Source organism: Theropithecus gelada, chromosome 11 (genome assembly GCF_003255815.1).
Source record: "Theropithecus gelada isolate Dixy chromosome 11, Tgel_1.0, whole genome shotgun sequence".
Taxonomy (NCBI): domain Eukaryota; kingdom Metazoa; phylum Chordata; class Mammalia; order Primates; family Cercopithecidae; genus Theropithecus; species Theropithecus gelada.
In genome coordinates this window covers 68463439-68489869 of record NC_037679.1, presented here as the reverse complement: position 1 = coordinate 68489869, position 26431 = coordinate 68463439, and the positions used below count along the sequence as shown (strand labels likewise).

The 26431-nt window shown below is 47.3% G+C and overlaps 2 protein-coding genes across 6 annotated transcripts in view; one reads left to right on the top strand and one right to left on the bottom strand.

Annotated features, from left to right (window-relative positions):
* KCTD10 (potassium channel tetramerization domain containing 10) overlaps nt 1-8461 on the top strand; it is a 29054-nt gene extending 20593 nt beyond the window's left edge. For 4 of the 5 annotated variants that reach the window (XM_025400805.1, XM_025400804.1, XM_025400806.1 and 1 more), the window contains 2 exons: nt 505-700; nt 5263-8461. In XM_025400805.1, the coding sequence (XP_025256590.1) occupies nt 505-700; nt 5263-5487 (421 nt within the window). In that variant the 3' untranslated portion in view covers nt 5488-8461. The remainder of the gene's footprint in view (nt 1-504; nt 701-5262) is intronic. The other variant, XM_025400807.1, reaches the window with a different exon arrangement.
* Nucleotides 8462-8743: 282 nt separating this feature from the next.
* The window catches only part of MYO1H (myosin IH), a 59539-nt gene continuing 41851 nt past the window's right edge, over nt 8744-26431 (bottom strand). The window contains exons 19-31 of the mRNA XM_025402758.1: nt 24097-24210; nt 21985-22061; nt 20545-20613; nt 18469-18553; nt 17278-17437; nt 16273-16356; nt 15406-15499; nt 14837-14892; nt 13809-13944; nt 13173-13240; nt 12927-13024; nt 11500-11599; nt 8744-9955 (exon numbers count right to left, since the gene is read on the bottom strand). Of these exons, the coding sequence (XP_025258543.1) occupies nt 9932-9955; nt 11500-11599; nt 12927-13024; nt 13173-13240; nt 13809-13944; nt 14837-14892; nt 15406-15499; nt 16273-16356; nt 17278-17437; nt 18469-18553; nt 20545-20613; nt 21985-22061; nt 24097-24210 (1165 nt within the window). The 3' untranslated portion in view covers nt 8744-9931. The remainder of the gene's footprint in view (nt 9956-11499; nt 11600-12926; nt 13025-13172; nt 13241-13808; nt 13945-14836; nt 14893-15405; nt 15500-16272; nt 16357-17277; nt 17438-18468; nt 18554-20544; nt 20614-21984; nt 22062-24096; nt 24211-26431) is intronic.

Genomic DNA, 26431 nt, shown 5'->3' with positions numbered 1-26431 from the left:
CCCACCAGCAATATATGCAGGTTTCTAGAATGCCATTTGGCCCTTGAAAACATGTGGCTCTAACTCGGGAACTTGAGGGATGCCGGGAGGATTTAATGAGGTTACTTAAGATCTTTAAAAAGACCTGGGATACAGAGTCTCCCTTGGGCAGTGCCATTCTGCTCCTCGCGGGGCTCGGTGAGGCGCTCTCCTCCACCTGGTGCCTCTGCCCAGAGGCTGTCACTCAAGCATGATGGTTAGGAGCACTCAGGCTTAGGGGCCAGGGCTGTCTTTTGGGGGGCCTGTCTGCCATTTATTAGGTTCAGCCTCGAGCAATTAATTTCTCTGATCCTAACTTTCCTCTTGAGCGATTGAGATTGGAGTGCATTTGTCATGGGATTCGTGTGAGGTTGAAATGAGATAGTGGAGAAAGTGGGCTCAGTAAGGCCCTGCGTGTAGAAGGGCCCAGCAAATGATGGCAGTTTTTACCAGCTCGTGGTCACCGTATCAAATGCTCTTTTGCAGCAATTCTGACGACAATATGTTGAAAAACATTGAACTGTTTGATAAGCTGTCTCTGCGCTTTAACGGAAGGGTCCTATTCATAAAGGATGTCATTGGGGATGAAATCTGCTGCTGGTCCTTTTACGGTCAGGGCCGGAAGATTGCTGAAGTCTGTTGTACCTCCATTGTCTACGCCACTGAGAAGAAACAGACCAAGGTAAGAGCCTTGAGAGGACAGTTTGGAGTGGCTGTTCTGAAACATATACCTGTAGAACTTCCTTTCACTTGAGCACAATACAGAGGGAAACGCTTTTAAAATGCTTTGGTTGGCTTGTGACTGCTCGTCGTTAAAATATTTATCTTTTAGACCCTGCAAAGAGCCAAATGTAGGGTCCATCTGGCATTCCTTAGTTCCCTACCTTGCTGGCTTCCTTCCAAGCACGCTTGACTCCCTGACTGGGCTGGACTCTGGGGATCTCTTTTTATATCATCCTCTCCAAACCAGTAGGCTTGACCTGTCCTTTGACCTCTCCCACCGTGCCATTCCACGAAGCTGGATTGCTCTGCACAGTGCTGCTAGAGATCTGGCCCCCCCTTAATTGAATTTGCCTGCCCTTTTGGGGCTCTGCAATTGGGTTTTCTGTCTTTTTAAACTTTTAATTCACACTATACACTGTCATTTCTTTAACCTATCTAAGGGAAATCTGGCTATCCAGTGACACGCAGCAGGTCTGCTGTGGGCCGACGGTCATGCCTCTTGTCACCCTCGCACAGGAGGCCCAGAAGACTGAGCCTGTAGGCCCTCTACTCACGTTATTACTGTCCCTGCAGCTTTTGGGGGTACACAGCTCTGCATGAGACTAGCTGACCTCGAACAAAAAGCACATGAGAAAAAATCACATCACAAAGTAGAAACCAGAGTCTCTTTTTTAACTTATTATTTAAAATTTAAGCCATACACAGAATTATAGTGTGGTGATCTCCCCTGTGCCATCATGCCACGTCAAGGGCCATCAGCTCGGGCACTCTCACTCAGTCTGTATCTGCTCCACGTCCCCAGCACTGACAGGATGAATTGGACAACATATTTTATTCCTAAGCATTCAAAATTATCCTAAAAGAATGATAAGGGCAAAACACTGAGGTTCTTTTTGCTTTCAAAGATCCCAGGGGTGGGGGCGAACCAGAATCATCTGCCTCTCTCTCCACATTGGCAAGACATCATACCCCTTTTCTCCTGTGAACTGTTTCTTTTAGGGCTGTGAATTCTTCCTGTAATTAGACCCCATTCTGTCATGGTTTGATTTTTTAAACTATGCCTGGGCTGCCTCTGCCCTTGAGTATTAAAAGGAGAGTCATCATATTGATTGAGCTTTAAAAGATTAAGACTTCTCATTTTTAGAGCTTAATAAGGAACAAGGGGATTTAGAGAACACGTGATCTGATCCCAGCTGTTTCTAGATTAGCAGACAGGTTCAGGAGTGGCGTGTTCTTGTGTTTGTACAGCTAGGTATTGGCAGAGCCAGGATGGGAAGCCAAGGGCCTCTTTCTTTTCTCTTTTTGTTTTGAGAGAGAGTGTTGCTCCGTCACCCAGGCTTGCATACAGTGATGCAATCATAGCTCACTGCAACCTTGAGCTCCTGGGCTCAAGTGATCCTCCTGCCTCAGCCTTCTGAGTAGCTGGGTCCACAGGTGCATGCTACCACACCTGGCTCATTTTATTTATTTTTGTAGGGACTGGGTTTCACTATGTTGCCCAGGCTGGTCTCGACCTCCTGGCCTCAAGTGATCCCCCCACCTTGGCCTCCCAAAGTGTTGGGATTACAGGCATGAGCTACTGCGCCCAGCCCATGTCACTTGACTCTCCTCTCTCATCTCCAGTCTGTTATTGAGCCCTACTGGGAAGTTGTGTTTTTGTTTGGGGCTGTTGGTTATTGTATTTGTCAGTTCTCAAGTGCTTATTTGGTTTTTCTATCTCCTTGCTGAGACTCCCTTTGTTTCCATTTGCTCTAACCCTTATTTACTGGAACATGTTAATAATAGCTGCTGCCACGTCTTTGTCAGGTAATTCCAAAACCTTGTGTCATCTTGGCACTGGCATCTGTGAGTTACTTCCCACAGGAGTTGAGAATTTCTTGGTTCTTGTGTATTGAGAAATTTTGATTGTATCCTAAACATTTTGAATATTGTTAAAGGGCTCCAGGCCTTGTTTAAATCCTAGGGAGAACATTGATGTTTTTGTTTTAGCAGGCAATTGACCCAGTTGGGCTCAGGCTGCAAGCTCTTACCAGCCTTCTGTAGTTTGTAGTTGCAATGACAGTTTGGTTTTCATAGCCTTCAAATCTGTCCCAGCTGTGTGCCACGCTGTGGCCCGTCTGTCCTGGGCAGTATCTCTTGCAGCATTCAGTTCTTTCGGGTCTGCTTACGCGGTTTAGGGGCAGATCTTGCAGCTGGGTGTGGGTCTAGGAGTTCATATACAACTTCACAGGTTGCTTCTCAAGCTCCTCTTCCTTTGTAATCTCCGCAGTTCTCTAAGCGTCCCTGGAGTCCCCTTTTCTGATCAGCCAGCCAGAAGGCTGGGGGGTTTACTTATTCCCGCTTTGCCACCTACTTTCTGTGACCGTGCCTATATTTTGGGCCCAGCAGCATGAAGATAGAAAAAGCAACCAGATTCACCCAATCCTGCTGAGACCACAGCTCTTCTCATCAGAAAAGAAGGTTCCTTCCCTCAGAGTTTTGACTCCTGCAGGCTCTGGTTGCTGCCACAGGAATGCTCAGGTCTGGATGCAAGAAAATAAAGAAAGGGACTGAGCATGGTGGCTCACACCTGTAATCCCACACTTTGGGAGGCTAAAGCAGAAGGATTGCTCGAGTCCAGGAGTTCAAGAACAGCCTTGGCAACATAGCAACAGCCCTGTCTCTACCAAACATTAAAAAAAAATAGCTGGGCATGGTGGCGTGTGCCTGTAGTCTCAACTACTTGGGAGGCTGAGGTGGGAGAATCATTTAAGCCCAGTAGTTCAAGACCAGCCTGGGCAACATATCATCACACCCATCTCTACAAAAAAATTTTAAAAGTTAGTTGGGTGACTGGGCGTGGTGGCTGACGCCTGTAATCCCAGCACTTTGGGAGGCCGAGGCGGGCGGATCACGAGGCCAGGAGATCGAGACCTTCCTGGCTAACATGGTGAAACCCCGTCTCTACTAAAAAATACAAAAAATTAGCAGGGCGTGGTGGTGGGCACCTGTAGTCCCAGCTACTTGGGAGGCTGAGGCAGGAGAATGGCTTGAGCCCAGGAAACGGAGCTTGCAGTGAGCCGAGATTGTGCCACTGCACTCCAGCTGGGGCGACAGAGTGAGACTCCGTTCCAAAAAAAAAAAAAAGTTAGTTGGGCATGGTGATGCATGCCTATAGTCTCAACTACTTGGGGAGGCTGTGGTGGGAGAATCATTTGAGCCTAGGAGTTCAAGGCTGCAGTGAGCTATGATTGTGCCACTGCACTCCAACCTGGGTGACAGAGCAACACGCTCTCAAAACAAAAAAGAGAAAAGAAAGAGGCCCTTGGCTTCCCATCCTGGCTCTGCCCCTAACCAGCTTCACAAACACAAGAACACGCCGCTCCTGAACCTGTCTGCCGATCTGGAAACAGTTGGGATCAGACCATGTGGTCTCTAAATCCCCTTGCTCCTTATTAAGCTCTAAAAATAAGTCTTAAAATTTTAAAGCTTAGTTAGCCAGAGCCCATATCTAAAAAAAAGGAAAGAAAACCAGGATTTCCTCCTGCCTCTCTGCTGTTAGACTCGGTGGCCTCCCTGGCCACTAGAGACCTTCTGGAGGTCTTCTGTCCTGGTGCCATTTCAGGGTTTCAGGTTGCATCAGTGCTGGCAGCAGCAAACCATAAACTCACCGTTGGGCATTACTCCAAATTCTGTCGTTCCCCCATCCACCTGCCACGATTTACTTCTGAGTCCACAGTTAGCTGCTGCGTGCATCGCATCCTGGCTTTGTAGTGTCAGTGAGGAAGACGGGGTAGAGTGTGCCTGCTCCATTTTTCCCAGAACTGGAACCTCTGAATTCTACCCTGAAAGTGGAGTCTAGTCTGATCAAACGTGTAGGACCTGCTTATGTGGCCCTCCTCCTGTTCATCACACCTTAACCCTGAAGGGCAATGAACAAACACAATGATTTGCCAAGGAGGAGGGCTCATGTCCATTTCGTGGGGGTCCCCAGCTGGACCCTGTACAAAAAACTGCTTCAGAGACTGCTTTAAGGTGTGGACGGACTTGTGTGCAAGGTTGCAGCTCTGTTAGGAGAAGCATGTTAGCACTGACCTAAATGTCCATCCAAGTATGGTTAATTGCATTGTGTTTATATTTCCTTGTTCCAGAATGATCTCTAGGTTAAGTTAGGGACAAGAGGAAGACATGTACAAGTGTGTATGGTGGGCCACCTTGTGTGTGTTTTGTGTGAATAAATATATGTACAAATATTGACATGCACAGAATCTTTGAGAGGGTAAAATGATGAGAAACTGTACCTTTAAGAAGGGAAACTAGGGGCAGGGAGACCTGTTTCTCTGCATCCCCTTGATTTTCTGTGCATTTAGCGCCACACGTAAGTGTTGCCATTGAAAATATCAGTTTGTTTAAAAATAATACTGGTGGCCTTCAGTGGAATCCCAGGGGCCTGATTTAGTCTGGCGGCCCTGCTTAAAGTCCAGGTGTTGGCAGAGAGGGTGGGCCATTAACTTACCTACCCTGTATTTTGTGGGAACACAGGTGGAGTTTCCGGAAGCCCGGATTTATGAGGAGACCCTGAACATTTTGCTATATGAGGCCCAGGATGGCCGGGGACCTGACAATGCGCTCCTGGAGGCCACAGGCGGGGCGGCAGGGCGCTCCCACCACCTGGATGAGGACGAGGAGCGGGAGCGGGAGCGGATCGAGCGCGTGCGGCGGATCCACATCAAGCGCCCCGACGACCGGGCCCACCTCCACCAGTGAGCAGGCAAGAGACCGAGCCGCCCTTCTCTCACCGCCCCCACTCCCTGCCGTGCTACACCCAGATCCTGTGCAGGCTGCCGGGCCCCTTCTGCTTCCCTTGGAGCCTGGAGATACTTTTGTAACAAGTCAGATGATTATTTTGGTATTGCTTGACAAGGCAAATTGATTGTCTTGACCCAGGCGTATGACCCCTGTCTTTGAACAAGCTGTGTCTAAGATCTCTACTTTTCATGAGAATCTGAGACTCTTTGGAGCCAGGCTTTCTCGGTTCTCAGAGGAAAAGTATGAATGTGTGTGAAGTGTATGTGAGAACTTTTGTTTGCAGTATTTATTTTTGTGGGTGTCGACTTCCCATATGGGCTTTTTGGGTGACACTCCCTTAAGGGTTCAGTTTGACGGTTCCGAGAGTTGTTCTGCAGTTGGAGGCCACCAGAGGTATCTGAGCTCCCTGCTTCCTATTTCATAATCTTCCAGCCCCAGCAGGTCCACTCCTGGTTCCTGTGTGTTTGGCCCAGACACAATCCCCACCGCTTTGCTAGAAGTGCTTTCTGCCATGTCGCTTTGGGCCTAGAGCTTGTTGATAATTGCAGCTTGTGGCAGTGGAAATGTGGCTGAATGAGCATCTAAATCGTTGTGACCAGTGCAACTTTGGGTGCAAGGTTTTGTTTAGGGAGAAAGCCTTTGGCCACCTTGGGCTGGTCTTTGGCCTGGTGCTCACTGGGACCCCACGTGTCTGCGTAGGAGCAGAGCTTTCCATGGCAGTAAGTGTCCAGCTCTATTTCTGGTTCTTTCCCCAACTCCAGCCCCTTCCAGTTGTTCTCCTGGTTGACCTGACTCCACTCCAGGAAGGCCATCTGACCCTGTGACAGGCATAGCTCATAAACTACCCCTCCCTGGGATCCCACTCCTCTTCAGCCTCCTTCCCCATGAAGCTGGGCTAACTTTCTAAGTCAGTTGGCTTAGAAATTCAGTGTGGCCCAGACCCTTTTTCCTCCCAGCCTGGCATCCAGGCAGGGACACCCTCACACCACCAGCCCCAAGGAGCTTACCTGCTGTAAACACAGATCCCCTTGTCTTTGCCTCTGATTTTTACACAGTGTAGAGTGGCCAGCAGTGAACAGGTTGAGGATATACGGGTTGATAGATACCTTTGGGTCTGCTTTGTGTCTGTGTTCATGTTTAAGGGATGTGTGTGACTGTGGGTGGGGACGTGTGATTGTGGGGCACAGGTGGCCCCTGCTGGAGCCCGGCTGGGTGCAACACCCATGTAGGACAGGTGTTCTCAGTGACCTACCTCCCAGGCTCCTCTGCGCCTGCAAAGGAACAGGAGTGAGTCGTGACTGACGGGTGGTTGACACTAGACTAGGTAGAGTAGTTACCAGGAGATGTGAATGTGTGTCAGGTGATGGATGGGTTTGTCAAGGGAATCGTTACCGTTTTATACCAAAGGTATTAACATGGGCAGCCTTTGACATATATATTCCAAAAAGCAAGTTTATATTTTCAAACGGTTTTTACAGCTTAGACTTTGTACGTACTGCCCTGCCTGTGACAGTTGTATGCCTTCATTTTGTATCCAACAGCAAAGCCTACAATAAAACTTGGAAACAATCATGACTGAATGTCAAAATCATGTATTGGGCAGACGCTTTTTAAACTGTCATGTGAGAAACTTTTATATTAGGCCATTTGGATTTTATTAACTGCTAAGGAAAGAGGGCTTACAAAATAATGTTTCATAAAGATTTTATACTGTTTAAGTTTTAAACACCAACCCTGCCTTTTGGGTTGAGCTTTTTTAGAAAGTCGAAGTGAATATCGGCCCTGAAAATGGAAAAGCCATTGTATACTTTTTTTTTTTTTTTTTTTTTTTTTGGGGGTAGGGTCTTGCTCTGTAGGCCAGGCTGGAGTGCAGTGGCACGATCTCCACTTACCACAACTTCTGCCTCCCGGGTTCAAGCGATTCTCCTGCCTCAGCCTCCCGAGTAGCTGGGATTACAGGCACCTGCCAGCCCATGCCCAGCTAATTTTGTATTTTTAGTAGAGATGGGGTTTCACCATGTTGGCCAGGCTGGTCTCGAACCCCTGACCCCGTGATCCGCCCGCCTGTGATCCGCCCCCGTGATCCCAAAGTGCTGGGATTACAGACATGAGTCACCACACCTGGCTGCATAGTTTTTTAAATGTCTGTATGAAGAATGAGTTTGTGGAACAATTTGATTTGCTGTGGCCTCTATGCCTAATGAGCTAGTGTTTCTGGCAGCTCTCTCTACCCTCACTTTTTCTCCAACTTTGCACCTGTAGTTTTGAGTCTTTGTCTCTGGAATATGAACAGGTTTATAAAACATTCCATGGTGAACAAATTCTGTCGGCTGCATTATAGCCATGAGTGAACAGACAGCATTGGCTGGTCCAAGCTCTGTTACTGAATATACAAGGAACTGATTTTTCCTATGTTCGCACTAAGGGCAAAAACCAGTATTTATAATGTAAGCACTAGCCAAGTAAAACATTGGCCCAAGATTTGGTAAAGAGTCAGGTTTCACTGCAATGTAGTAACTACAATTTTTTTACTAATTGGAACAGCTTTGGTGTGTTGTAATCAAGGTTTTTGTTTGTTTGTTTTAAATAAGCCATTTGATTGTGGTGACTGGGGCCCATGTCCGAGACAATTCCTGGCATATTCTGTCACCCTCCTGTGGGGGGAATCACTGTGCGGGGACCCCATTCCCCAGTTAAAGTGTGTCTTTGTACCTTACAACAGCGATTCGGACCTGAGTGTGAACAACGCTCAGCCCTCCCTCTGGAGCGTGTGCTGTCTTTAGGGCTCTACCCAAAGTCACTGTAACACAGTTAAGTGTGTCATTAACCTTTCCGTCTCTGCGCTATAAAAAAAATGCTCAAAGTTTTAGATGTAGCCACTGTATGTTGTGCAGACATTTGTGGACATGTAAAATAAAAGTCATAAAACGCTTCTGTTTTCTGGGTCTTTTCAGACATGCCCGGCATAACCGGGCCCCTCAAATGTGGTTTTCAACAAAGGCAGGGCCCCCACGTTCTGCCTCACCCCCTTAAAGTCGCTCGGGGTGGAAGGGAAAGACGAGTCATGTTTCTGTAGTGTTTGAAGTCAAACGCCAAAAGGAAGTCTTGGGGTCAAAGGCTGCCTGGCTCGTGAAAAAGGATGAATCAGCTGGTGTTACCACTGATTTACTGTTATGGGGCAGACGGCTTCAGTTCACCAAACCCAATCCCTTGACACATCTGAGTTCCATTTATGTAAAGCAAAATTCAAATTTTGCAGCTTTAGGAAATTTCCTTTAGTCTCAGACCATGCACAGTAAGTCACTGAGAGGTTCTTGGAAGCTGAGACTTGAAGCAAAACCATGAGGCTAATGGATTGAAACAAGAGTTCAATTCCTACAGCATGTTGCTGGGCACAAAAACATCACCCAACTTCTAAATAAAGACCAAAGCACTTCTCATATTAAACACTGAAATAAATGAGCTACACATATATTTAATTAAATTAAAAATAAGATCATTACCTAAGTTTTGGTGAATGAGTGAGTGAGGGTGGTTGTAGTGGTGGCTGCATCAATCAGTGAATAAATGCTTGCAAAGGGGAAATTATAAGGAGCCCCTCCCCAGTTACAAGTGTGACGGGCTCCCTACATGCTTTTGCACTGTGGCATTTATTGTCCATTGGTGTGCTCATATGCTTTATATCCATTTTTCTTTTACAATAAAATTCGTATTCATTCGTTCTCCAACCTGCATGTTCAGGGTTGCAGATGGCCAGAGCCCAATCCCAGCAGCTCAGGGCACCAGGCGGGACCTACCCTGGACAGGATGTCCTCCTCTCACGGGGCTCACTCACGCACCCACACGCACTCAGACTGGGACTGCATAGACACGCCAGTTCACCTGATACATACACCTTGGGGATGTGGGAGGAAACCAGAGCATCCAGAAGAAACCCAGAGACATAGGGAGAATGTACAGACTCCACCCAGACAGTGGCCTTGCCCAGGAATCAGATGTCTTATCAACATAATGAAATGTTATTTGAGAACTTACTGTACACAGTATTGCATCATGTCTCGGGGCAGCTTGACAGAGGTAGAGAATCTTGCCCACCCTCTAATGACACGTTGGAGTGCCCATTAAACATAGGTCCTGTCGAGGGTGTTTAGAATCATGCCTTTGGGTGACCTGGGGTCTCTGTCCAGAAGGTGACAATTTAATAAGGTGCCACGAGGCAGCTGAGAAGCTGGGGTTAGGCTTTGGCCTAATGAACGCCCCTCAGTTTCTTCAGATGTGATCCGTTAGTGCTGCGGGCCTGGTTCCTTGAAGAGGTAGCCAACTGGATCCAATCCCTGCTTCCCCTGTAATTTCCTCAGTTGGAGCAAAAATGGCGGTGGTAGAGGTGAGATGTCATCCTCTATCAGGACTTCCTCCTGACCGACACCTGGGAGAGAGTCACACTTCAGTTTACAGCCCTGCCCGCTCCCTTTGCTCAAAAGGAAACAGTTATCACCTCAACTGTCACCATTAGCAAGGTGGGTGTGGAAGGCCTGTGAGAAGCCAGTGCCACCTCCCATGAGATAAGCCAGACTTAGAAACTGGCGCATGGAGGCCTGTCAGCCTCTTCAGCCAGAACCAGTCAGGGAGGAAGACAGACTCCATGTGACTCCAGAGGAGAGAGACACAGTCTCCAGGGTGTCACTTTTAAGACAGCATGTAAACTAAAAAGACACCTTATAGTCTACATCCAAAATGATCCTTATTTTAACTTGTCCCCAAAGGAGTTCATTGTGTCTAGGGGCAATTATTTTTTATCTACAAAATTATTTTATTTTTTTGAGACAGAGTCTCACTCTATCACCCAGGCTGGAGTGTAGCGGTGCCATCTCAGCTCACTGCAACCTCTGCCTCCCACGTTCAAGCAATTCTCCAGCCTCAGCCTCCCTGAGTATCTGGGACTATAGGCATGTGCCACCATGCTCAACTACTTTTTGTATTTTTACTAGAGACAGAGTTCATCATGTTGGCCAGGCTGGTCTCCAACTCCTGACCTCAGGTGATCCGCCCATCTCGGCCTCCCAAAGTGCTGGGATTACAGGTGTGAGCCACCGCACCTGGCCTGCAAAATGACTTTATAGGTAAATCCACTTAAATTTCAATGTGTATGAGACACTCCATGTTCACAGACCATTTTTTAATTAATTTGTATCAAAATTCTTTGTATAATACAAGAAACATTTTAAAGATATAGCCCCCTCTGCTTTTAACATGTCGTTTTTCAGCAAAAGTGGATCAAAACAAGCTCCATATACTACCTGCCAGCGAGGACCACTGGGATGCTCAGCCCAGCAGCCCAGCATGGGCACAGTCAGGGAAGGCAGCATACTTGTGTGCTCAGGCTAGACTTCTCTTTAGCATAGCCATGTTTCCCAAACCTCTGTGCTTGTTAGACCCATTTTATACCAAAGGTATTAACATGGGCAGCCTTTGACACATGTATTCCAAAAAGCGAGTTTATATTTTCTTACATATTTTTTATGTATTTCTTACATACTTTTCTTACATTTATATTTTCTTGCATCCTGAAGCCCAAGCCACACCTCCAACCAATTAAGTCTCAGTATCTGGGTGGGACACAAGCGCATTGATTTCGATGTGGAGGGAAGTTATGGATAGCCACTGTAATGAGCATAAAGCCTTCATCCAGTGAAAAGTGAGACTCTGCTATTTGAGAAGTGTCTTATGTCAGTTTCTGGTTCCCTGACAACTTAAGGATGGTAAGCTTTTCTTCTTTTCTCATTCAGTGTTTAGACGTATATATCTCTGTATCAATTTCTTCCTATCTTACAGATGTAGAATTAGGAATAGAGGGCAGAAATGAACTATTAATAGCTTGTGAATCCAGTCAATCTATAGGACTGAAATTGGTAGAACTTTAACTTACATTCTATAAAACGGCTTACTTCCCTCCCAGAGACGGCCACTCACCACTGTTAATTGTCCATTTTTATTTTTATAGATTTGTTCTTCCGGTCCAGTGTCGAAAACTATTGTGCCTTCTTTTCCCGGACTAATAAAAAACTGTAAACTTAAAATACACAAAGTGACACATTACTGACATACTGTATTTTCTTCTCTCAACCTTTGGTCTGCAAAAGAAATTCACTTACGAAATTCTACTAATTTCAAGATCAAATTCCTGTTTTATTGCAGTGTTTTATAGCATATTTGAGGAAAGCAAGAACACTGTTGCCACAGCTGGGTAACCTACATGTTTCGGTAGTTACCGTGAAATCAAGTGAGCACATTCAGTTCTTCAGAGGGTCAGTGTGAGGTCTGCGGAACTACTTCCATGTCACGCTGAAGCGCTGAGGGGCTAAGTATTCCCTCAGAGGTACAGCAACACAAAGACGACACATTTCAAAGCACTCAACTCTCTCTCCTTATTCCACCTACAAATGTGCTCCTCTGGTTGTTAAAACTTGGAACAGCACAGGATGAGGGAAAAGAAACAGCTCTCCAGGATATCCTGCCTTCACTGACTTCATTTCTCTGGAACCCAAGATCACAGGGATGAAGACGGAAAAAAGTTCTTTATGGGAGGGGGCGAGGATGTAACACTAGAGGCTTGTTTCTCACCCCTTACTGGTAGAGATGGTGCTTGATTATGTTGGAAGCAGGAGGCAAGCAGGAGTGAAAACAATATTTGTATCTTTCCTGATCTGTAATAATTTTTTTTTTTTTTTTTTTGAGACATTGTCTAGCTCTGTTGCCCAGGCTGGAGTGCAGTGATGTGACCTCGGCTCACTGCAACCTCTGCTACCTGGGTTCAAGTGATTCTTGTGCCTCAGCCTCCCAAGGCACAAGAATCACTTGAACCCAGGTAGTGGAGGTTGGGATTATAGGCGTGCACTGCCAAGCCCAACTAATCTTTGTATTCTTTTTTTTTTTTTTTTTTTCTGGAGACGGAGTCTCGCTGTGTCCCCCAGGCTGGAGTGCAGTGGCGCAACCTCGGCTCACTGCAAGCTTCGCCTCCCCGGTTCACGCCATTCTCCTGCCTCAGCCTCCTGAGTAGCTGGGACTACAGACGTCCACTAGTGCGCCCGGCTAATTTTTTGTATTTTTAGTAGAGACGGGGTTTCACCGTGGTCTCAATCTCCTGACCTTGTGATCCGCCCGCCTCCGCCTCCCAAAGTGCTGGGATTACAGGCGTGAGCCACCGCGCCCGGCCTGTATTCTTAGTAGAAATGGGGTTTCACCATGTTGGCCAGGCTGGTCTTGAACTCCTGGCCTCAAGTTACCTGCTCGCCTTAGCCTCCCAAAGTGCTGGGATTACAGGCATGAGCCACCATGCTCGGTCTTAATAAACACTGTGACATTGAATTACTTCCTGAGCTGAAGATGAAACCACCTACCTTCCTTGAACAACATTGACAATGTTCTCCTTCTTAACCAGCATGACGAGTTTAGTAACTGCTTCAAACATGTGTCCACACTGCAAAACGGCATCCCCCTGGGGTGGGGAGGAGACAAGGCATAATTTCAGTATTCACAGCTTAAAGAAACAGACACACCGACAGACAAGTTTCACGGTGGTCAACTTAACATTTTGGCAGTATATCATTTCTGTCTTTTAGTAGAGACTGGTGGCTGACAATTACCTTTTGCTTGTCCTCTGGTGAAACATGAATGACTAAGATTCCGTCTCTCAGATTGCTGGTGGAGACACCTTAAGACAGATCCAGAGTTAGGAGCCAGGAACTAGACAGCTTGACGTGAGTACAGAGAAGAAGAGATACGCCCAGGGGCTGCCCAACCCTATGCTTCATTCTCCTAGCTGGGCCCAGAAGGATGAAGGGCATACTTTAGAAATCAGCCTGCTAGTGGGCTCCGATCGCCATGGAAGAAGACTATTGCCAGTCTGGGTACTTGAGTAAAGTGGTGCTATTAATATTTATGCCAGAATAAGGGGTGCAGTCCAGGCTGGGCAACGCCAGGGGAGGAGGGCAGATGGTTTTTTTGTTTTGTTTTTTTGGGGTTTTTTTTGGAGCCAGAGTCTCACTTTGCCGCCCAGGCTGGAGTGCGTGGCGCAGTCACAGCTCACTGCAACTTCGAACTCCCAGGCTCAAGTGATCCTCCTGCGTCAGGCTTCCAGTAGCTGAGACTACAGGTGTGCATCGCTACCCCGGGGTTTATGGGCACCCTACACTTGTGTTTCCCGTTTGGGAGCTTCATTACTGGACTTTCTAGTAGTTGAGTCAACTCAGTGCATTGTTTTAAGATTGCCCACTTCTTACCTTTGAGAGCTGAGTACTCTATTTTCTGCTTGATTTTGGCAAGTTCCACCACGTAAGCTGCTTTCTGAGTAAGAATGAGTTGCCGCTGCCGTGCTTTGAAGCCTTTTCTGTCATATTTAATGACCGGGACACCATACTACAAGGGGAAGGTGACTTCATGGCGGGGAGGCGGGGCAGAGTACTGAGTTTCTTGCTACTCAGACCCCAGTAAAGTGATGTCAAGCATTCAGAGAAGCTCAAACAGATTTATAAAAATATATATACATACAATTATATATATATATATTTTTTTTTTTTTTTTCTGGCTGTCTGCATGGTGGGGATTTTGATTCCTAGCTCTGCCTAGCTGCATTGCCCTCTGAAGAGGGCTCTGAGGGCATATGGCTACCTGCCTTGCAGGTCTGCTCTGATGGTCAGAGATGAAAACTTTCACAGCCACAGTGTAATCTAATCCAGGCACAGTGGCTTCTATTCCCCAGGGAACCAAAAAAAAAAAAGTGGGGCAGAGCAGACACTGGCACACATGATCACCAGAGCTGCACCTGCTGCTGTGTGCCAGGCAGCATCCTAAGCACCTCCCACCCACTGACTCATTCATCCTCTCAGTAACCCCATTATCCTCATTCACAGAAGATCAGAGGCACCAAGAGCTTAAGTGACCTGCCCAGGATCTCACGGCTGCTACGTTCAAAGCCAGCGTCAGCGCCCAGGCACTGTGGCACACTGCCTCTCACCAATATGGGGGTGTTTCATGATTAAGTTCATGGCTACACTTCACTCAATTGTGTAGGAAAGCAAACCAAGACAGTTTGTAGGGTGACGGGGAGATCATGAGAACAGCAGCCATGATCTAATCATCATTTGTTCCCCATCATCTTAGTTAATACCCAAAGCCTCACAGTTGAGAGCCCCGGCTGCCCAGCTGCACCCCTGCATTTAAATAGTGCGCCCTTTATGGAGAAAGCTGACCCTGCTCTTAGACTCGATGAGGGAATCCTGTTTGAGACTGAGGACACACATTGCCTTACCTGGATCTTCTCATGGCTAATTAGCTGAAGCACTTTGGGATTAATGTCTCCTTCATCTAGAGAGGGAACCAGAAGGCCATGAATCATCACTAAAATACCAATCCTGCGGGAAAGTCACTGGTATCTGCTAGCTTTGTTATGCACCTCTGTGCCAAGATCTCAGCTGGGGAAATAGTCATCAGGAAATGCTGCAGAGTTGAGCATCTTCCTTTGACTTATTATTATTATTTTTTTGGAGACAGAGTCTCGCTTTGTCTCTCAGGCTGGAGTACAGTGGCATGATCTCAGCTCACTGCATCCTCCGCCTCCTGGGTTCAAGCAATTCTCCTGCCTCAGCCTCCTGAGTAGTTGGGACTACAGGTGCATGCCACCACACCCTCCTAATTTTTGTATTTTAGTTGAGATGGGGTTTCGCCATGTTGGCCAGGCTGGTCTCGAACTCCTGAGCTCAGGCAATCTGAGCTCGGCCTCCCAAAGTGCTGAAATTACAGGCATGAGCCACCGCACCCCACCCTTTGACTCCTTTTAGAATTGGAAAGCCAAATACATAGGCTGGAAAACGTACTTACTTATCCGACTGTTGGCAAAGGGTTGATTTAAACTTTCTGTGTAGCCGTCTTTCCTTCCCCTGAAGATTTCACTTGTAACTACCTTTTGCTGCATCTGGTAATACACAATTGAAAGTATAAAAATGGTAGCCACAGGCTTCTTTGGGATAGAGGAGCTCTAGACCCATTGATGTCACATCCTTTGCTGGATAAACTGTGGGAACCTTGTTACCCTGGAGCATACAAGTCAGAACACCTTCCTGGCTTTGGCCAAAATGCCCTAAAAGTCATATTGGTAGAGACTGGGTTGACATTTCTGCTTGTTCTCTTACTACCTTCCTGAAAGTAGATTTTTCAGAGTTCCCAGAGCAGTTTCTTGTAGATCAGGGATTGGGAAACCAGAGCCTGCGGGCAAAACTCAGCCTGCTGTCCATTTTTGTAAGTAACGTTCTATTGGGACAGAGCCATGCCATTCATGCACACATCGTCCATGGCTGCTTTCTCACCGTAGCAGCAGAGTTGAGTAATTCCAACAGAGAAAGGCCACAAACCCTGAAATAGTACCCTTTACGCAAAAGACCCACAGGTTAGCACGGTGAAAAACAGATCTCCAGCAGAAAGGGGTCTACGTTCTCTGCTCCCGTGGATGAATGGCAGGAGCCACTGCGATCGTTTTCCCATAGTAACAAAGGGAGCCGTGCTGACTACAGTAACAGCTGGCATTCATCCAGGGCTCTCTGCTGGTCTACCTGCAATTATCGAACATTTCAAGGCATGGGACCAGCATGACCCCCTGCTTATAGGTGAAATGGTGGATGAGGAGGACTGACACTCAGGACCCACTCTCACCCCCTCCACCACCTGCCACCGCAGACATCATGTCCCTACCATTGCTTTCTGCTCAGCTGTGATCCCCCGGCAGTACTTCTGCACCAGGTTCCTCACGCACATTTTCCTGAGCAGATCTGATGCCTGTGTGGAGAACATACTTCTTTGCACTTGCCTCACTCACTCCCTGTCTGGGGCTGTGGCAATCAAAATGAAGCTTTTAAAAAAACACTGCTGGATTCAGTTTGATTTCAAGCACAGTGTTAATATTTTATATTTTATAGTCAGAGCAGCTAACTGGATCCTCTCCCAACTTTTTGCTGTTGCTTAACTAATGATTCTCAAACTTGAATATGTTTATGACTTTCCTGCAGAACTGGCTATAATGAGATTCCTGGAGATTTTGACTCAGTGGGTCCAAAGTAGAGCCCAGGAATCTTAGAACAGCCCCACCTCTAAGTTCCAGACACAGAGGGTCCTCAGACCATCTCTTGAGAGATGCTGTTCTAAGTAGGCTACGTCAAGAATAGAAACCATTTGAAAGTGCTCTGTCGGCCGAGCATGGTGGCTTACACCTGTAATCCCAGCACTTTGGGAGGCTGAGGCGGATGGATCACTTGGGGTCAGGAGTTCGAGACCAGCCTGGCCAACATGGCAAAACCCTGTCTCTACTAAAAATACAAAGATTAGTTAGGTGTAGTGGCGGGTGCCTGTAATCCCAGCTACTCAGGGGGCTGACCCATGAGAATCACTTGAACCTGGGAGGCGGAGGTTGCAGTGAGCCAAGATTGTGCCACTGTGCTCTAGCCTGGGTGACAGAGCAAGACTCCATCTCAAAAAAAAAAAAAAGTGCTCTGTTCAAACAACCTCCAGTGGCTTTATAATGTTAGTAAGGACATCACGAGTTCTAAGGAGTTCAATTTCTTGTGCAGCATCCTTGGGAAGAAGGGCTCTGCCAGGGCAGCCCTTTCAAGCCAAAGGGAGGCAGCACAAAGACATATGAGAGTTAAGCTTCGTCAGTGCCCGTGTTACTTACAACACTGGAAATCCCATATTAGTCCTTACATTTTCCAATATGCCAGGAGGTCTCAGCCAGCTCTTGTCCAGGACAGTCTTTGGAAGGTGATACCGGAGATTCAAGATGTAATTCTTCCGCACAAACACGATAAATTCCTCATTGTCAGGACAGAGGGGTTTGTTGCGACTGATGAATCCCTTGATGAACCTAAAAAGGAAAATGTTTTCTTACTTTTCTGGACCATTTATTCACTGAGATTTACATTCTCTTCCCCCTTCTTTGATTCAAAGGAGGCCAAAGTGGTAGAGGCTGTTGAGATGACCACACAGGCCAGAAGCCTGGAATGTAGGCCCCAGGCCAAATCTGCCCCACACATATGTTCAGTTTCACCCACACGGCCTTTTGTTTTGTTTTGAGGAGCTTTAATTAGTTGCCAATCAAAAAAAGTTAGGAAATAGTGCATAAAAGCCAGATTTCAAGGCCGGGCATGGTGGCTTATGCCTGTAATCCCAGCACTTCGGGAGGCTGAGGCAGGCGGATCATTTGAGGTCAAGAATTCGAGACTAGCCTGACCAACATGGTGAAACCCCGTCTCTACTAAAAATACAAAAAATTTAGCCAGGTGTGGTGGTGTGTGCCCGTAATCTCAGCCACTTGGAAGGCTGAGGCAGGAGAATCGCTTGAACCCAGAAGGCGGAGGATGCAGTGAGCCTAGATTGCACCACTGTACTCCAGCCTGGGTGACAGAGTGAGACTCTGTCTCAAACAAAAAAAACAAACAACAACAGCAAAACTCCAAAACCCAGATTTCAGTGTTCCTTGAAAATTCAAGCCATCTGGCTACATTTCCCCACAGAGGCAGTCAACTGGAATGGGCTAGTTACTGCCCCACCTTGAGGTGGACTGAGCGTTCCAGTTTGCTGCAGTCTCTACCATGCCCTGTTGTCTTATCCCAGCTCATGAGATTCACTCGCTTTACCTGCCTGGCATCAGAAGGCATTTGACTTTGTGACTTTTGAGCCAGGCTAAGAGAAATTCCAAATACATTGAGTTGTGATCACCATCAAATTCAGCTCAGAGCAAAGGGATGGGCCCGAATTCCTAATGGCATTCTGAAGGGAGTTTTTCCTTTCTGCACAAATCCAAAAATCACAAAGAACTCATCTACCTCCATGACCATCCCCTGCAGGGCACCAGCGTTTAGTGACCTGTCCTCTCTGTTGTACCTGAAAACTTACTTTCTGATAATCCGCACGGCCCACTTTCTCCTTTGGATTGCCTTCCGAGCCAGAGCCCCACGCCAGTGGGCTTCCAGTTTGATGGCTGAAAGAGTTCACTGCTGGCATTAGAAGGTGAGCACAATCGTATGGAAATACAGAAGGCTTTTCCAGAAGGCTTTATCCATTCAACAAACATCTGGACGCCCATCACAACACTCTGTTAGCCTCAGAGATGGAAGGTCGGATGAACGTCATCAGTTCTTACCTGGGAGCACTCAGGCAACAACTGAACCAGGGGGAGACAGAGCAGAGGGGCCTATGGAAGATTTCCGGGGAAGCCCCGAAATTACAAGAGGGAGTCATTTTCCCAGGGTCTTTTTCAGCCACAGCAATGGCACTTGTGATGGTACAGATCAGTCTTCCCACCATATTTAGTTTCACTGGGGTTTACTTTTAGTTGTCTACATTAAAAAGTTGGGGTACACAAATTAGGGCACATAAAACTTAGGTTCTGGCTTATTTCCCAATTTTTTTTTTTTCTTTTTGAGATGGAGTCTCACTGTCGCCCAGGCTGGAGTGCAGTGGTGTGATCTTGGTTCACTGCGACCTCTGCTACTCAGGTTCAAGTGATTCTCCCACCTCAGCCTCCTGAGTAGCTGGGATTACAGATGTGCACCACCACGCCCAGCTATTTTTTGTGTGTTTTTAGTAAAAACGGCGTTTTGCCATGTTGGGCAGGCTGATCTCGAACTCCTGACCTCAGGTGATCCACCCACCTTGGCCTCCTGAAGTGCTGAAATTACAGGTGTGAGCTACCGTGCCCGGCCTGTTTCCCAATTTTTAAATGCTCTTCAGTTTTTTTTATTTTTGAGTATTCAGATTTTTTGAACGCTTTTCTTTTAATCCTCAGAACAGCATTGTTTCTATTACAAAAACAAGCAACTTGAATCAACCCAAATATCCATCAACAGAACAGTTAAGTTGTGGCATACTCATAGCTCAGAGGCTGGCCCACTACAGCCCGCCGCTTGTTTATGTAAATAAAGTTTTATTTCAACACGGCCCTGCCCATTCATTTACATATTATCTAAAGCTACTTTCCTGCTACCATGGCAGAGTTGAGTAGCTGTGACAGAGATCATAAGACCCCCAAGTCTAAAATACTTCCTATAATGCTGACCTCTGCTACAGTGGAATACTATGTAGCTATGAGCAAATGAATAACTTAAATCTACACACATCTCCTGGTTGAATTTCAGAAACAATCTGGAGTGCAAAAATGTCACCCAAAATACCAAGAGTATAGTTTTAAGTTTAAAACATGCCAAATTATAAACAGATTATTAAGAGATACATCTGTAGATAGTGAAACTACTGAAGGAAAACAAGAGAATGATTAATGCAAAATTCAAGAGAGTGGTTACTCCCAAGAAATGTATGCGTATGGGTGGGAGTATTGTTTGAGAACATGACTGGGGAGGGACAAAAAAAAGGAAGGGCTTCAAGGGTACTTGTATGTTTGAAACCTTTTTCAAAAATTATTCTTTTGTTTTCTTTGAGACAGGGTCTCACTTTGTCACCCAGGCTGGAGTGCAGTGGTTCCATCGTGGCTCACTGCAACCTCCGCCTCCTGGGCTCAAACAATCCTCCTGCATCAACCCTCCAAGTAGCTGGGACTACAGTTGTTAACCACCACGCCTAGCTAATTTTTGGGTTTTTTTTGTTTGATTGTTTTTTGGCAGAGACAGTGTTTCACTATGTTGCCAAGGCTGGTCTCGAACCCTTGAGCTCAAGTAATCCACCTGCCTCAGCCTCCCAAAGTGCTAGGATTATAGGTATGAGCCACGGCGCCTGGCCCACAAAATTATTCTTTAAATGTACACATATTGTAGGTCCAATAAAACATGCCTGTGGAACAAATACAGGCCACTATGTTATAATCTCCAATCAATAAGGAAAAATGAGAAGAGGTCCCAGAATTGGACCCCACACCAAGGTTTTAAGGATGAGCAGGGGGAGAGAACTCACAGATGTGCCTCCAGGTGCCAAGCAGATGAGAACGGGAGCAAACTCGTGCTTCTTTCTAATTCTTACCTGCTTGTCTTTTTTTCACATATTCTCTCCTTCCTAGGCAGCTTTTGTATGTGGCTTGGATTCTTGCAACTTGAAATAAAAGAGATGTTTTGGTGAAAGGGCTTTGTATTTGTGCATCTTTGTGGCTGTGACCTCCAGGGGTGTTTGGGGGATAACGGAAGGGGGCATCAAAGGCCTGTGCGTAGTGATGTTTCAGGAAGCCGTTTCAGCACTGCGGACCTGAGAGCTGGCTGGTTACATGACGCCTGGCTCCCAGATGCTGCCTGGGAACTGGAGTTTCCTTCCTGCCTTTCCTTTTCCCAGGGCAAGGAACAGACCTAGTGCTAGGAGCCCCCCAGTTCCATGCCAGGCATTGGGTTTCATTCTCATACCCCAGCCCACAAGGCAGGCATCATCAGCACAGTGTACAAATGGGCATGCAGGTTCAGACAGATGGTGAAGATGCTTGCTGGGCAACACAGCTAAGGAGGAGCACGAACCCAGGTCTGACCACAGAACACTCTCCCTCAGCTTCTCAATCCTGCATCCACTCCCTCCACACAGCAATCTAGGTCCTATCAGAGGCCAAGCTCATGAAGGGCCTTACAGAACAGCCACGTCCTGTTCCCTGCGAGCCGGTTAGAGATGCTGGCTCAGGCCCCGCTGGCCTAACTGTGGCCCTTCAGCCACATCCCCAGCCGTTGGTGCCCACTGCTACGGAGGTCAGAAAATGAGACCACCAAGCCTTGAAGCCAGATACACCCACGTTCAAACCCCAGCTCGGCTGCTTACTCGCTGTGTAGCCTTCAACAAGTTACCAACACCTCCGTGCCTCAGTTTCCCTGCATAGAAAGTGAAGACAGTAACACCCATGACACCTACCTCATGGGTCTGTTCTCAGAACAGAATGAGACCGTGGTATAAAGGACTTAGTGTTCACCTGGCATATGGCAGGCCCTTAAATGACTCAAGAGTGCTTCTTGATAGACCGATTACGTTTCAAAGGGGACGCTCCCTCCCCCAGCAGTTTTGATTTTTTACTTTTTGCATTTCCCCATCTAACTTTTCTCATTGACCATTCCCAACAAACCCCCAGGCTGCAGGCTTTGAAGCTACACTTTCCAACATCAGACACACAGACAAGTGACGTTTTGGAAACGTTAATTTAAAGGGGCTGGTCTCTCATGGTTTTATACCCTAGTAGTGAACAACAGGATCTGATCCAAACGAGAACTGAGACGGCAGAACAACGTTTACATATCTGCCTGCATCTGTGACTGACCTCCAAGCACTCATGAAAACAAATTCATAGGGATTTTATCATAATCCCATATCTCGTTCCTAGTTTCCAAAGTAAATGCTTCTAACGTTATATCAAACACCCATGTTTAAGATGTATCCCCAAGCTCTACTTGTTCATTTCATAGTCTATTGAAATCAGGACAGAAAAAGAAATCATACCTAGTTGATGTTTACAAAATTCCAAGGCATCTTCGGTAGCAAACAGAGTTCTGGGGAAACGAATGAATATTTTGGTTCTAAAAGTGAAAAGAAATGTTTTTGTAATTAATTGGTCAGTTTACCATCTAGTGGGTTGAACGGTGCCCCCTTCAAAAATTCATGTCCACGCAGAACCTCAGAATATGATCTTATTTGGAAATAGGGTGTTTGCAGATGTGACTGACGTAAGGATAGAAATGAGATCATCCTGGAATAGGGTGGGCCCTAAATCCATTGAGAGTGTCCCTATACACACAGAAAGACACAGGGAGGAGCCCCTGTGAGCACAGAGGCAGAGATTGGAGGGACACAGCTACAGCTAAGCAACGCCAGGAGCCACCAGAGCTAGAAGAGGCTCCTGCAGGAACGTGGCCCTGCCAGCTCTTGATTTTTGGATTTCTGGCCTCCACAGCTAGGAGAGAACAGATTTGTTTTAAATCAGTCACTTTGTGATCATTTGTGACATAGTCCTAGGAAATGAATACACCATCCTAACCTGAAGTTGCTTCAAGTTATGTTCCTGGGCTTTAAAGAGTGACGACAAAGAATATGGGTGTTTTTTTGTTTGTTTTTGTTTTGAAACAGAGTCTCAGTTTGTTGCCCAGGCTGGGGTGCAGTGGCGCAGTCTCGGCTCACTGCAATCCCCATCTCCCAGGTTCAAGTGATTCTCATGCCTCAGACTCCTAAGTAGCTGGGATTACAGGTACCGGCCACCATGCCTAGCCAGATAAAGAATGTGGATCTAAGCTTAAAAGAAGATCATGCCGGGGCGTGGTGACTCACGCCTGTAATCCCAGCACTTTGGGAGGCTGAGGCAGGCGGATCACCTGAGGTCAGGATTTTGAGACCAGACTGACCAACGTGGTGAAACCCTGTCTCTACTAAAAATACAAAAATTAGCTCGGCGTGGTGGCGTGCATCTGTAATCCCAGCTACTTGAGAGGCTGAGGCAGGAGAATCGCTTGACCCCGGGAGGCGGAGGTTACAGTGAGCCGAGATTGCGCCACTGCAGCCTGGGTGACACAGCAAGACTCTGTCTCAAAAAAAAAAAAAGAAGAAGAAGAAGAAGAAGAAGAAAAGAAGATCACATTAGCCAGCAGAGAGGCTACAAATACTGACCTCACGTTGCCTGCCCCACCCTCGGCCTGGTGAGGGAAAGTTCCCTGGGCAGCCACTGGGGGCAGCAGTGGGTGGTGCCTGATGATCCCACTCTCCCTTGTCCCTGTTCCAATTTATGGAACAGGGGACAGACGGATCCCACCTCTGACCTCCATGCCCTGCCTCCCTCAGGATGTGCTGAGCCTGGCAGAATCCCCTTGGAGATCTGGATTGAATAAGTAAATGATCCTTGGGACAGGCCCAGAATAGGAGCCTAAAGATGGAGAGAGGCTTAGGCGGCCCAGAGGACCATGTACAAGCGGGAGTTCGGAGTTGGCGGGGAAAGCCCACGAACAGGGTCACAGGCGGAGATCTCCGGAGCGGGGAAGCCCTGCCTCGGGGAATACATCTTCACGCTGGGGCACCTTTCCCTGCAACCACATTAACCCTGACCAAAATGACTAACAAGGCGGCCTCAGATCTCCCGGATTCATGTCCCTTGAGTTGTGCCTGAAAGCTTTCAATGCGTACGAAAGTTCTCTGCTCATGGACAACTAAGACTCCACAGTTAAGAGTTCTAGCACACCATTTCTGAGATGCTACAGATGATCTCACATTGTCTAGGTCCCAGCTCCTCTGGCAGGTCACGCATACATGGAAACAGTGAAAGAATCCAGGCACACAGAGGTTAGGTGGCCCCTCTGGTTCCCCGTGTTTTGCCAGCAAGGAGGCCCATCTGCTGAGCCAGTTTAGTGCGGAGCGTTCCTTTATAACTTCACTGCCTCCCACCGGCAGCACCATAGCTCTTCTAAATAATTAAGAGCTGCATTTACATTGAGTAGATGAGGCATACATCTTGCAAATCTCCATACGTCCCTAGGAATTGAGTCTCCAGGCTCTAGATGGATACAGATCAATGCACAAACCCTTTGATGTCAAGGGAAGAGACCATTTGGTGGTCTTCTGGTCACTTACTTGCCTAACTTGTATTCCTCAGGTTTGTAGCCGATGTAGTTGATCAGCCGTTCCACGCCCTCTGCTGGAGGCCCGTGCCAGTGCGGCCAGGTGTCTGGGCATAAGGACTTGTACCTAGCAGGAGAGGAGACCGATATGGAGAAGCTGTGACTGTACCTTCCTCTAGCCCTCCCCCACATCCCCGGCCCCAGAAGCCTGCTGAGCGCTGCTGTGGCATGTCAGCCACTCACTGTATGTAGTAGTCCCATCACACGAACTTTCTCGAATTCAAAGATGGGTGCTTTGCAAGAAAGGAAGAAGAGAGAAACTGTTTCAATATAGTAGGGAGTTTGACCTGTCTTTGTAGAACAATGACATCATCAGATGCTCAACCCAGTGACTCAATTCCACTCCTAGGTATCTGTCCCAGAGAAATGAAAAGGTGTCTGAACATTCATACCTGAATGTTGATAGCAGCCACTGGGTGTAGCAGTGCATGGTGCTATGATTCATAATAGCCAAAAGGTGGAAACAACCCAGATATCCACCAACAGAAAACTGAACAAACAAATGTCTCGCTCTGTCACCCAGGCTGGAGTGCAGTGGCACGATCTCCACTCACTGCAAGCTCCGCCTCCTGGGTGCACACCATTCTCCTGCCTCAGCCTCCCAAGTAGCTGCAACTACAGGCGCCCGCCACCTCGCCCAGCTAATATTTTGTATATTTTAGTAGAGACAGGGTTTCACCGTGTTAGCCAGGATGGTCTCGATCTCCTGGCCTCGTGATCTGCCCACCTCGGCCTCCCAAAGTGCTGGGATTACAGGCATGAGCCACCGCGCCTGGCTTCATATTATGTTTATTTTAAAAACAGATTTTAAATTGTTAAAAAAAATACATGTATATATTTTTTGGATACAGAGCTCACTCTGTCACCCAGACTGGAGTGTAGTGGTGTGATACCAGCTCACTGCAACCTCCGCCTCCTGGGTTCAAGTGGTTCTCCTGCCTCAGCCTCCTGAGTAGCTGGGATTACAGGCGTGTGCCACCATGCCCAGCTAATTTTTGTATTTTTAGTAGAGACGGGGTTTCTCCATGTTGGCCAGGCTGGTTTCAAGCTCCTCACCTCAGGAGATCCACCTGCCTCGGCCTCCCAAAGTGCTGGGACCATAGGCATGAGTTACCATGTCCGGCAAAAAATATTTTTATTTTCCTGGAATTATACTTTATGAGCATGTTCTTGAAGGGTATCGAGTGTCCCATGTTCTTCCTCTGTTCAGCCAGCTACACAAAGGTGCAGGATGTGTGCTTCCTGAACTCCAGTGAAAGCTAGAGAAGATGGGGTCTCCACCACCCGCAGGGGACACAGCACAGTCTCAGGCCCTGCTTTCATCCATGCAGACCTTGCCCAATACCAGCACGCACTGCCAAAGTTAGACAGATAAGGAGGGGCTGGAGAGAAGCCCTAAATGCCTGTAGGTTGGAGGGACTAGTACCTTCTGTCCTCTTCAAATTTATGATATGGTTGCTCCCTGATCAAGGGAAGCGGTGCCAGGCAGGTGCACAGGGTTCGGCCATCTCCAGCTCAGTCCTGTGAACCTCCCCCTGCCTCTCTGTCCCCAGCCACTGACCAGCTGCCATGCTGGCCTCTCAGCTTGCCCTGGAGCCTGCTCCCACCTCCAGGCTTTCCTGCCTGGATTGATGTTCCCTGAATGCTATGGACTGATCGTCTCTGTCCCCACAAAATTCATATGATGAAGTCTAACCCCCAATGGGATGGTGTTAGGAGGCAGGGCCTCTAACAGGTGATTAGGTCACACGGGTGGAGCACTCATAAATGAGATTAGTGCCCTTATGAGCTCATCTGCCCCTTCCACTATGTGAAGACAGTGAGAAGGCACCATCTACAAACAAGGAAGCCAAAGCTAGCCCTCACCAGACACTGAGTCTACCAGCACCTTGATCTTGGACTTCCCAGCCTCCAGAACTGTGAGAAGTTTCTGTTGGTTAGAAGCCACCCAGTGTTTCATTATAGCAGCCCAAACAGACTAAGACACCAAATGTCCTCATGGCTCAGTCCGTCACTCAGAGGGTGACCCTCTTACCTAAGGAGGGAGGCTGGCCACTCTTTCCATTTACCTGGATTCTCTTTTCTTCAAATAACATATCCCTGCCTGACCTTATATAGTCACCCCTCAGTATCTGTGGCAGATTGGTTCCAGGACCCCCATGGATACAAAATCCACGGATGTTCAAGTCCCTGACAAAAAATGGCATAGTGTTTGCATATAACCTGAGTACCTCCTCCTATACACTTTATTTTTTTTTTTTTTTTTTTTTTTTTTTTTTTTTTTTTTT